This window comes from Typha latifolia, chromosome 8, assembly GCF_019914945.1.
Source record: "Typha latifolia isolate L0001 chromosome 8, TyphaL0001v2, whole genome shotgun sequence".
Lineage (NCBI taxonomy): Eukaryota > Viridiplantae > Streptophyta > Magnoliopsida > Poales > Typhaceae > Typha > Typha latifolia.
This window is the reverse complement of record NC_133093.1, coordinates 2,475,749-2,488,810: the sequence shown is the minus strand read 5'-3', so window position 1 is coordinate 2,488,810 and position 13,062 is coordinate 2,475,749. Positions and strand designations below refer to the sequence as shown.

Genomic DNA, 13,062 nt, shown 5'->3' with positions numbered 1-13,062 from the left:
GTTTCAACATGAACATAAATGATTAGGGAGCATGCTTTTTATTGGTTTAAATGTTGCTATAAGATGCAACCAACAGTAGGAGCAAAAGTATCGGTTGGAGAGCTACTAGCATCAGAGAAGTGGAGAGGATTTTATTTGACTATCTAAGGATATTTCATCATCATAAAATCTCTCTTAAGCATCGGTGTCAAAATAAACAAGCGACTCGAGCTCGGCTTGAGCTGAACCAAGCTTGAGCCTAAATTTGAGGCTCAAAATTAATTTTGAGCTGAGCCTGAGCTAGAGCCGGCTCGCCTAGGTTTGACTCAATATGATCAATATATATCGAGCATTATTCACACAACCCTAAATTATTATCCCTAAATTTCCAAATCCTTATACTCACTTAGTCGTGCCTCTGAGTCCTCTTGCTCATGTTGCCGCATCATTGTCCTTATCATCCTCCTCCTCCTCCCTCGCTTCCTCACCTGGCCTCCTCGTCCTCCATAAGTAAGTCATGCATCGTCTAGATGGAGGAGAGCCTTGTTGGAGAAAACAAGGAGCAGGAAGTTGTACTCCACCCCCATGCCTTTCATCGTCGTTCCCTCATTCACGAGCTCGAGAAGCTTCGCCTCCCCCTTGATCGTCACCACCCTCACTAAGGAGGTCTCCCACCCACCACCGCCACGCCATCGAACCACGAGGAGAAGGGAGCTGAGGATTCTTTGGAGGATCTCATATTATTGATCAACCTATCCACCGTGGGGCTTCGATGACATGTGCGATTTGGACTTGTGACTTGTTGATCTCTTTGGATGGTGTTTATGTGTTGGTGGGTTTAGGATATTTGGTTTAATTAGTTGCTTTGTAGATACTGGTTTTAAGGAAGCTGAAGAAAACCTGGTGTCAAACTTCTTCAGCATCGTCCCCTTTGCCATTGCCTCTTCCTCCTCCTCCTCATCTAATCAAGCTTGAGCTTAGTTTGGCTCGGCTCGAGCTCGACTCGAGTTGAGCTAAGCCGAGCTTAAACATCAAAGTAGGACTCCAAAGTAATTTTGAGCTGAGACTAAGCTAGAGTCAGCTCGCTCAAACTTGGCTCATTTATCCCCCTACTCTTAAGTTGTCACGAGTGTATTTTCGTCATATTGTAGTCATCTGACTATCATATGATAACTTATGGACGAAAATAGATCACAGAACTCTAACGAAATAGGTCAATTGATATATTTCTAATAGTTTAGAAAGTCATTGTGTATCAAAAAATGTTCATAGAGTCATTGTGGAAAAGAGAGATAGTTCGGGAGTAAAAATGAGATTATCACTATCACTATTTGTAATCGTGAAAATTAATTTATCTTAATATAAATTTTCCTTTTTTGAAAGAGGAAATTGAAAGTCTCAAATTTACCACTTTAGTTGGATTGGGAAGTTATTGGTACTCGATTTTTGCTTTCTTGTATAAAGAAATCACTTTTTTTATTCTTCTCGAGAAAAGATTCGAAATAAAAATGGTATCTTTGGCATTAAAAAATTTAGCTCTCAGATTGAGACACCCTCATCCCGTCATCCCCAGCCCACGAAAGCGAAACCAACAAAAATCCAAACTTTATATAAAACACCAACCGCTCACGCCTCTCCTTCTTTCTCGCCTCCTCCTCTCCGAGGAATTTTATTCTACTTCTCTTCCTGTTTCTTTATTTCTTTTTCGGGTTTATTTGCTTTTGTTTCTTTGATCAATCAATTCGTCGACATCACTTGGAAGAAGATTGCCAGAAGGAAAAGGAAGAGGAAGGATCTTTAGGTGAGCAAGTCGGTTTTCTTTGTTGTGTGCCGAATCTTCCGAGGATCCACGTTGGTGGATTTTATTCTGTATAAAGATTCGACTTTTTTGTTCTTTGGTTAGTTTTGATTTAGTTTTCGGGTCCGTATAACGTGAATTTGATTTGCGCTTATGATCAGCGAATTTTTGGGTGTTGGACGATGGAAATGGAGTTACTTGTTATTTGGTTGATTACTTGATTAGTATTTTGTTGCTTTGATGAATTATATTAAAAAGGGTTTACAGTGGATCCAAGTAAATTTATTTTCGGTATCTAAGTTTAGCTATTTACTGTTTCTTGCTTATTTTGGATGGACCGTACTGTGTACGGTGGCATGAATGATCGAATGGTGGCAAAATTTATGATGTTTTGATTGTAGACTATAGAATGTTTGGATTTTGGATTGTGGCATTTTATGGGTTTGAATTTCCCATCTGACATAATTTATCGAGAGATTATGTGACAGAATTTACGGGCCACTGGGCTAAATCTAGTTCATATCTTGCAGTTCTTTTGTCGCGTTTGTTTCGACAAAACAGTATACTTTTGTAGGATGCATTCTCTTGTTTGTCTTGTTTTTCTTGTTTTGTGCTTATGATTGCTGCAGAACAAGCGACAAATATCTTTAACGAATTACATCAAGAGCAGGGATTGCAAAATGGAAACAATAGGATGTTATAGAATCTGATACTTTTGCTAGTTATTGATCCTAGATTTGTAGCTTCCTACTGCTACTTTTACTAGGTTTAATTCTGCATCCCAGATAATTTTTAAATTGGGGAGTTCTTGGATTTTCTAGAAATTCTCAAGTTTAAACTGAAGAATTTGTTCTTCTTGGCTGAAAGAGTTAGTTAATTGTTATGGAGACTTGGACATGGCCATGCTTATTCTGGGTCATTGCCCTGGAGATGAATACTCATATGTTGTTCCTTTGTTCTAAATCCTCTTCTGAACAATTTGGATTATGCATTATGAATCTAGTTATATTCCTTTGCTTCAACATAATATAAAGCAGTGAAATTTGGTGGCAACATGGTAAAGCTGGTACAGTGACGAAATGGAGGCTTTTACATTACTAACTTGTAACATTGGGGGATCTTTCATGTTTCAACTCTTTTGGTTGAATCAAATCAGCAAGTAGGCATCAATATTCAATCCACAAATTTCTGATTAATGTATAGATACCTCTTTGGGACATCGGGTAGCTCTAAGAGGATGATGAAACACAAGAATATGACAGTAAAGAAATTGAAAATTGTGGATGTTTAGAAGCCCTGAAGGAAAATACAATGGTAATGAAGAAATCAGACTATCTGAGATTCTAGTTGGCAATTGAAGGATGAGGCGACTTCCGAACATCCCTTTACCCTTTCCTTTTTTTTGTCCTTTGTTTGTGATATCAATCTCGAGTGATCTTATTCTTATCATCATATTTATTTCTCGTTATTCATATTTTATTATGCCTGCACACAACCATGGTTATTGTTTCTTGCAAAGAAGTCTTTCTCCCATAATATACTTATTTGGTTTCTATGTTTGAGCAATTGAGATCTTTCTCATAGTACAAACCTATTTGCCTAGCATTTTATCTAGTCAATGCTCTTTCTTTAGTGGAAATCTTCTACTTAACCATTCTTTTATACAATTTCCTGTATTTGTTGGAGCAGATCTGTTATCTTTACAGCATGACAACTTTGTTAAGAGGTCTCCTCCCTTCATGCATAATATGTGAAGTTTTTGTTTCTATGTAGGATTTATGCCAAGCAACATAACAGTTTTGATTGTCTGCCATGAATATTATCAAGGAAGTTGTCATTAAGAAACATGGATACTTCCATACTCTTGGAATATCTGTATCGAATATGATATTTGTCAGATACTTTTGGATGCATATCAGATATTTTCTTAAAAGTATCTAATTTTTAAAATAAAATTAATGTTGTGTATACTTCTTAGATACTTTCGAGATTCCTATCAATATTAGTCAAATTGAAGGAGGCTATTACATTTCATTTCTTATTAGATCTAGAAAGTTTCTCTTTGTGAAAAAATTGAGTTCGTTTATTTATTTGGTTATCTACATTACGAAATCATGTTACAATGGTCAAATTTCTTTTTTGATTTATAGATTAAATTCTCTTATTTATCTTACATCTTAGTTAGTAGTATGCTACATTGCTACAAATATGTTGGACCTTTGTTACAAATGATGGTTCTTCTAATCGATAAATTGGAGGTCTCCTTATATAAACTATCATATGCAACAATAATATGTAATTTCTCAATTAAGAAAATGTAAGTACACAAGTTCACTAGTATATATGTGTAGACATAAATATATACATATATTAGCTACATATCCTGAGCATATTGTATCCTTATTTTTCAAGTTTGCTCTATTGGCATATCTGTATGCTGTATCTATATCTATGTTCTATAGGCTGTCATTTGGGTTGATGATTAGTTAAAAAAAGGATGTTACAAAAGTAGAAGGATTTACTTTCAAAGAAGAATCTGCATCTCTATTACAGATTGACTTTTAGTAGTTTCAAGTTTGCTGTATTGGCATATCCATATGCCGTATCTGTATCTATGTTCTATAGGCTGTCATTTGGGTTGATGACTAGTTAAACAAGGATGTTACAAAAATAGAAGGATTTACTTTCAAAGAAGAACCTGCATCTCTATTACAGATTGACTTTTAGTAGTTTCACATGTCAATAAGACATCTTATCACTAGTCAACTGGGATCAACATCTTTTCTAAGTTGAGAGTTGATTCAAATCATGAAGTATAACCTAAAGGGAGAAGTTGCATTTGCATGACATCTACTCTTTTGCCATCATCTATTATCTTCTGTTCATGTCAGATTACATGATATGGTAACGATTTAACATTTTCGGTGGTTTTATAACTTGCCAAGTTTCATGTTAACGTAATGCCCAGTCACTTGCATAGGGTTCCATTATCTCAGTCAACTTGGACTTCCATGATAGCTTTTGAGATTGACATCTGAAATGTATATGTCCATTTTGTCTTATTTTTTATTTGAATTGACATGGTAATACTTTTGTGATTTGTGGTCTCTTTGGATTTTCTTTAGACCACTGAATCTCTATGATCCTCCATCATGCAACAGTTACGAGTTATTCCCTAAAATCTATCTTGACTTTGGAAGAGTTCTGCTTTAGAATTAATAGATGATAGTGGTCATTTTGAGCCTCCAGCAATTTTGCCTGACTGAATTGCCGTTTCTTTTGCCTGTTTCAAATGCCTGCTGCAATCTATGTTCTAATTGTGATCCTATATGGAAAGCTTCTGGTTAGAACTCAATTCATGCAGCTTAAAAGAGTGTCTGAAGATTTGCCATTTTTTAGTTGACAGCTTACCATACCTAATGAAGTGTACTTTATCTTAATAGGACCTCTGTAGCGTGCTATTCTGATTCTTTGAAGAAATCATCCAAGCTTTTTCCCTTTGCTCAGTAGAAGTTTGTGTTTCTGTTATCTTTCCTTTTGATATTCTTTATGAGCTTTATGCAGCTTTTTATATATTTATCCTTCATGTTTGTGTTTGTATTCATCATGGCTGCTGGTCACCTTGGTTTGATTAAATGTCCTTTTTCTCCTATGCATATCACTTTCATGTTTCATATGTGCACATCCTTGCTCTCTTTTCGGTTTTGTTCACAGTTCAATGATACTCTTTCTTCATATATGACCTACTAAATGTCAAATATTCTATCTTTTTCTCAAGTTGCATAATTTCGTAGGTTTCTTGTAGTTGCTACTGTTCAGGCACTTTTGGACATATAGTTTGGCAGCTAATATTAATTTGTAACCATAAGAACAAACATCTGATGCATTTGCCAGATATGGCCTGATTCCCAGAGACCTTGTTTGTTTCCTTGTATAATTCTCTGTACCTAATCATATTAGATTCAATTAATCATAATGATCTGCTGTTCACTGTATCTCCAGAGCTCATATGTTTTTCTAGTCTGGATCCATCTGGATCCATACCTTTCTGTGACTTTCTTTCTTGTGCTCATACTATTCTTTCAACTTGCTCAAATGCAAAAGGGTCAGCGCAATTACCTTTTTTGTTTCACTAATGCATTTGGGACATGTTTGTATCAGTTAGTGCCATGTATTCTTCCTCATTTAGCTGCTTCCTAAGTAATACACATATTAACAGTCATTGCTTTAGGTCTTTTATCTTTTGATTTTACCTAGAATATCTGTAGGTTCATGCTATTATTTTCTTAGTGGATCTTAACAGTTATTTTGGATGCTTGGCATTTTACCTGCTCTTCTTGGGTTTGATCTTCCTGTGAATGGTGCCACTGCCAGATTTTGCTAGTCTACCAGAACACTGACATGACTAAGATTAGGTGTTTGGTATTCATTTTATCTCTCATGGTTCTTGCTTATTAGCCTTTATTGCATTTTTGCATTGTGGAAATTCAGATGAGCAAACTAATGCCATCTTGCACATAGTTGCTGAATGCTGACTTTTCCGTTTGTTCGCTTAGTACTACAACAATGATCCTTACTGGATTTCATAATCAAATGCCACAAGACAAGTCAATTATTACAATTGATTTTTACATTATTGTCCTAGAAAATCCACAAGGGTTCTATCTCGTCTTGTGCTTTTGTGCCTTTAACATATGTAATGTGCTGTTGTATAACCAATTCATCACAATGCATCATGTGGGATCATTATGAGAACAAGTTGTAGTTGTGGAGTCCCAATATGTCAGTTGGTTCCATGTATCAGTGAAGTATGTGAGTGATATGAGGGTGAAAACGGATCGGATAGTGCTCAATCCATATCCGGATCCATATTTTTAGTCCGGATACGGATTCGGATATGGATATTAAACGGATAGCAAAATTTAAAACCATATCCTAACTAAACAGATACAGATAATTTTCGGATAGAGAATTGGATCTTAAACGGATATTGATTGAATTTAAAAGAATTATAATATTTTATTTAGATATAGTTAACACAAAAATATTAAGAGTTTTACAACAATAAGCAAACTAAAAATATTAATAATGTATCTAAATAAAATATTAATCTCTATAAATAATATATAATGTATTATTAGTAACAATATTAATATTTACTATTTAAATAAGCAAACTAAAAATTGTAAATCATTCAAAAAAATATGCGGGTAAACGGATATCCGATATCCGATATCCGTATCCGAATCCGAAAAATATATCCGACCCGTATCTGAATTTTTTTTCAAAAACTTTATCTGTATCCGAATCCGTATCCGAATCGGATAGAAATTTTCTATCCGAATCCGATCCGAATCGGGACGGATAACGGGTCGGATCGGATTTTTTCCGACCCGTTTTCACCCCTAGAGTGATGCAATAATGCATAAATTTCCCACAAGTAATATGCTGTTTATTTAGTTTATTACTCTATGGCATAATAGACTCTATTATGACATTACAACCTATTTGGAATTATAATTAACTATTTGAATGATTTATTCAGGTAAATTGCCATATTTGATTAAAGCAATGGCTGGACAAGTTGCTTCTTCGCAAACTGCTGAATCATTTGAATACATGTTGCTTGAGGAAGATCCAGATCATCTTAGAACTGTTTTCTCTACCCCAAACCAGATAAGTCCATGGATTGATCCAAGTGTGCTGAAACTGAAGCACCGTATAGGAAGAGGTCCTTTTGGTGATGTTTGGATAGCAACTCATCATCAGTGCACTGAAGATTATGATCGTTACCATGAAATTGCTGTCAAGATGTTATGCCCAATTAAAGATGACAATCTGCAGGCTTTTTCGGCCAGGTTTGATGAAGTATTCTCCAAATGCCAAGGAACAGAGAGTGTTTGCTTTCTGCATGGAATCTCCCTCCAAAATGGAAGGGTAAGTTATTTATGATGTCTGTGTCACTTGCTCTCAAACTCACTGCTGAGTTTGTGTCAGCTATATCATACTACATTGTAGAAAATCTTGAGGTTCTTTTATTGCTTTACAGCTCTGCATAGCAATGAAATTTTACGAAGGGTCAGTTGGAGACAAGATGGCTCGTCTTAAAGGTGGAAGACTTTCACTATCTGATGTTTTAAGGTATATGGTGACCAACGTTTCACATGTTCTCAAACATGTTTAACCATGCTTTATGGCATGTTTTAACTGTTTCAAACCTTACCATGCTAGTATGCTACATGTCAATGTGCACTAGCACATGGAAGGGACCATATTTGGGCATGCTGACCATTCTTGGTGAGGCTTGTGCCGTGCCAACAACCAGCATGCCCTTGTGTCAGAAGTCTATAGGCATTCTTCCATGGCTCAGCAAATAAACCTTCCTATCAGTAAACTGCAGAATTTTTTTTCTGGAGCATTTTTGTTATGTGCTTGTTTTTGTTCTCTATAGGTATGGTTATGATTTGGCTCAGGGAGTATTGGACCTCCACTCAAAAGGCATCCTGGTCCTTAATCTTAAGCCTTGCAACTTTCTTATTGATCAACACGACCGAGCAGTCCTTGGGGATTTTGGAATTCCATTTTTGCTGCTTGGACTTTCACTCCCGAATCCAGATCTAGTTCAAAGGTTTGGGACACCAAATTACATGGCTCCTGAACAATGGCAACCAAATGTCAGGGGTCCAATTAGTTTTGAGACAGATACGTGGGGATTTGGGTGCAGCATTGTGGAGATGTTGACTGGCATTCAGCCTTGGCGTGGAAAGTCAGCTGATGAAATCTATCAATTGGTTGTGATAAAGAAAGAAAAGCCAAATATCCCTAGTGGTTTGCCTCCTGAGGTTGAAGATGTTCTTTTTGGTTGTTTTGAGTATGACCTTCGTAATCGCCCTTTAATGACTGATATTCTTCGTGCATTTGAAAGGTATAAGCTCTCTGCTACTGTTTAGTGGTTTCAGAATGGTGCAGGTTCTCATAGCTTTAGCTATTCAATAATTGGTTATAATAAGAATGCTTCTCTTGGAGTGAAATTACTTTTTCTAAATAAATTTTCTTGGAGATAACTTGTTGAAAACATCAAATCTTTTATGCCTTTCTCCATCATAGGAATATAGCGCTCACAAGCCTCAGTTTGAGGAAGAACTTTGATCTCATCCAGAACTTTGGATATTCTCAGATATAACTCATGTTTGTTCTGCTGACCCTTTAAGTAAAGGAGCAGAGGATATTAGCTTGTCTCTAAACCCTATAAGCATTAGTACTTCATGCAAGTAATGTTCTATCTGTCTTTTCCCTTTCTTGGGGTTTAGAAGATAGGGTTTTTTTTTCAATAGAGATAATTTTATGTTTTAATCTCACATTATATCTGTGTAAATTAGTTATCTTTAAAGGAGTAAAGGATTCAAAGAAGTAGCTGAGTAATAGAAAAATAAGAAGATAATAGGAAAAGGTTTCTAAAAAATATTCAACATTAGTTATCTTTAAAGGAGTAGAGGATTCAAAGAAGTAACTGAGTAATAGAGAAAAAAGAATATGAAGTTTATAGGAAAAGGTTTTTAAATCATATTCAACATTAGTTGTGTTTAAAGGAGTTGAGGATTCAAAGAAGTAGCCGAGTATTAGAGAAAAAAGAATATAAAGATGATGATAGGAAAAGGTTTCTAAATCATATTCAACAGTCCCATCTTGAAAATAAGAGAATAATCGAACCATTGAAGTTAGTTAGCTTTACTTAATATGGGGTTGACATTTGGAGGCTAATATCCTGCATATGTGTGCGTAAGCTAATTAGCGAAGATGTTTGGTCCGCCATATATCAGGGGCTACATTTCAACTTTTTTTTCCCTGCACTGTACAATTGATTGCTAAGTTCTAATAACATGTCTGAGGGTTTAGAAAAAGATGAAAGTTGTAGGTTAAAGGTTGATCTACTGATTCATGTGAAGTGATAGTTGTACAAGCCGTTTTTTAAGTGAAAAGTTGCGTACTGTATAATTTTATGGAAACAAAGAAATAAGGCATTGGGTTTTTTTTGGGACTTTTTCTCTTATTTTTTTTTTGTTCTTGCTGTGTATGAGATTAGTCATTCCATTTGTTGCACATTTTTATCATTATTTGACTCTTTTTATAGCCTTTCCTCACTCATGGACTGGGAAAACCCCTCTAAACCCTCTCAGGCTCTCTTGGTTACACACTATCATATTATATGGCTATTGTGAGTAGTTCAGATAACTTCGTTATATGCCCTTCTTGTTTTGGAATAACCAGGAAATAACAGCTTGGGCAAATTGTATTTGCATTCAAAAACTACTTGAAATGGTTTTGCCTTTTCATTAGTGGTAATAGGAAAGAACAATCTCTTAAACTTACAACTGCATATTATTTTTTCTTTTTATTAGTTGAAGTATGTTTAACATGTTTCCTTATAAAGTTTGCATATATTTGCGATCAATTATCTATATGAGCAAACCAAAATGAACTAGATCATAATATGTATTAAGGTCTTTATTTTCTTAATCATGTTTATTGCATCTTAGTTATAAGTGTTAGCTTATCAATTACTCTAAAACTTTAGTTATTAGAGAATGGTTTATTTTATATTTTATATTTAACATTCTTTCTCACTTTGGGGATTCTTCCTCACTTTGGGGCTAAGATATTTGATGGTTCCATAAAGTGGGCTTGATTTAACTGGGTGAAAGTTTTTATATTTTAAATAATAGATGGGCTTAGTAATATTTGAACTCAAACCTACTGTTTTAATACCATGTTAACTTACTAACTACTCTAAAAGTTTAAGCCATTAGAGAACAATGGCATATTTAACATTGGGAAAATGTACTTGTTATCATTAGGAAGTGAAAATTGAGTGCTAAAAAATATCTGATCGTGTGATCAGAAACATTATTATTCTCACACAGCTATAGCTGGATGTTAATTGTTGATATCTTCTTTGCAGTTGTAAGGATGCAGACTTGAGCAACGGATGCTGGAATGATACTGAAAACAAGATAACCCGCACAAGTTACACCAATTGGTCCCTCTTAAAGGACCATTTCCAAGTGGGTGACATGGTCCGTTCAAGAAAGACTACGAGCTCTTGCAGACCTGAAAGCATGGAGATCCCAGAGGGAATGATAGTTGGCATGGAGAAAGATGGGGATCGTGATGGTTTCATTCTTGTCAGAGTCCATGGTCTACATGATCCTCTGCGGGTGCACCCTTCTACAGTTGAAAGGGTGACATATGGTTTCTCAGCTGGTGACTGGGTGCGACTAAGGGAGGACGACAAGAAGCGGTCTCAGGTGGGCATTCTTCACAGCATCGAGCGTTATGGTGCAGTAACTGTAGGTTTGATCGGGATGGACACTCTCTGGAAGGGGAGCTATTCTGAGCTTCAAATGGCTGAATCCTATTGCGTCGGTCAGTTCCTGAGGGTGAAAGCCAGCATATCAAGTCCCAGGTTCGACTGGCCACGTAAGAATGGCGGACCCTGGGCCACAGGCAAGATCTCGCAAGTACTTCCAAATGGATGCCTTGTCGTCAAATTCCCTGGAAGATTCAGCCTTGGAGAAGCATGCAGCTCTTTGGCTGATCCTTCAGAGGTGGAGGTGGTAAGCTTCGATACATGTGAGGGGGTGGTGAAGAAATATCAGCACCTTGAGGACTTCCACTGGGCTGTGAGGCCACTTCTTATTGCTTTGGGTTTGTTTACAGCGCTAAGAATGGGTTTATTTGTCGGGAAGAACATTGGAAGATCGAGGAGGAAGGTAGCTAACATCTCAGACCAGGCAGGCGAGCAGCAGCAGGATGGACAGAGTGCCAACAGCGCAGCCTGGCTCCCTCCGAAGGTGGCAAACATCCTCTTCAGAGAAGGTACTGCACCTTCCCGATGATTTGGAACAAATCTCCTGAACTTGCTTCAATCTTCGATGCTGTTTATAAGTAACTCCTGGATGTATGTAGTACAGGCCATAAACCTTTAGGTCTCATCTCTGGTGTATATATGCTTTGAATGTTTAACTGTTGTTTTATTGAAGTATCAAAGGATCATATGGATTCCCAAATAATTCTTTCATGTTAAACACTAATAGTGAAGTTCTCATGCATCTGGGCATTTTTTTTTGCAAAAATGCACATTTCAATTGATTAATATTAGTCTTAGTTACACTTTGTCTCCTTATTTTTTGACTTGGTATCACTTTATCTCCTGTATTATAAATGCGTACAAATACTTCTCCTAGACTTTTGAAAACTATTAGGTTTTATTAGCCAATAAATTAAAATTACGTATCTACTCTTAGATAGTATAGATTGGAGGTCCTAACAATAATTCTTAATCTACATTGGTAAAATACATCTTCAAGTGAGGCTGATTTGATGTTACTATTGTTTTTATTAAGTTTAGGGCTTGAGAGAAAAGATGGCTTGGAAAGAAGAGGGCAAAACTTTTTTTAGTTTAAGAAAGGAGATAAGGGCAAAATTATTCGAGGATTATTTTTTGACTTGATAGTCTACTGAAAATAACTTATCATTCAGATGTTTGGCACATGATTTTTAACTCAAGAAAGGCTAACATATAAGTTTAGTTGTAGCTTTTCAAAAATCTAGCGGGATATTCATATGCTGGCAAAGTTTAATTAAGCCTTAATATTATATATATATGTTTAGAACCTTTGTTAACATTGGTTCATTAGGGTAGTGATAGAAACATACTTGATACTTTCTATTATGTAGTTAATATTCGAATAAACGCTTGCAATCTTTCTATGGTACTCTCCCTAGCAATAGACAACCACAATATTGTTCAGGCTAAATGGGAAGGGAGACCCTCTTAATGGTTTAATCTTACATAATTAACATTTTAATGTCATTTTGGCTTGCTGCAGTGCTTGGTTCACTAACTATTATTTTCACTGACATTATACAAGTATGAATGTACCTATTATTTATAAGTAGGATTTTCTTTAATAACTATAATTGATTTTGAACTTCATGCTAGATAGAAACTACAACAGTCAAGGGCTTTGCAAGTAAGAAAATTTGTTTTAGTTAGAGATCACATGACATACATAAATTTGTAATTTTGTTTTAAAAAAAAATCAACCATTCGTTTGAAAAAAATGGGTAATCCATTAGATGAAGTATCACAAATTTTAAAGATTACATAAATGAGGGAAAAAAGAGAGTAAAATACAGAACATTTTTGTAGATAACCTCTTTAAATCCATTTACTACTAGTCATTCTGATACAAAGGCTTTATAAAAATGACATTTTTCTTTCA

The 13,062-nt window shown here is 35.7% G+C and overlaps 1 protein-coding gene across 1 annotated transcript; it reads left to right on the top strand.

The window, feature by feature from the left end:
* The first annotated feature begins 1,466 nt into the window (after positions 1-1,466).
* On the top strand, positions 1,467-11,862 carry LOC140793792 (protein KINASE OF THE OUTER CHLOROPLAST MEMBRANE 1). Its single transcript, XM_073145491.1, has 5 exons — positions 1,467-1,780; positions 7,323-7,714; positions 7,827-7,918; positions 8,229-8,702; positions 10,737-11,862. The coding sequence occupies exons 2-5, from the start codon at positions 7,349-7,351 to the stop codon at positions 11,671-11,673; spliced, it is 1,869 nt and encodes a 622-aa protein (XP_073001592.1). The 5' UTR covers positions 1,467-1,780; positions 7,323-7,348; the 3' UTR covers positions 11,674-11,862.
* The last annotated feature ends 1,200 nt before the right edge of the window (positions 11,863-13,062 follow it).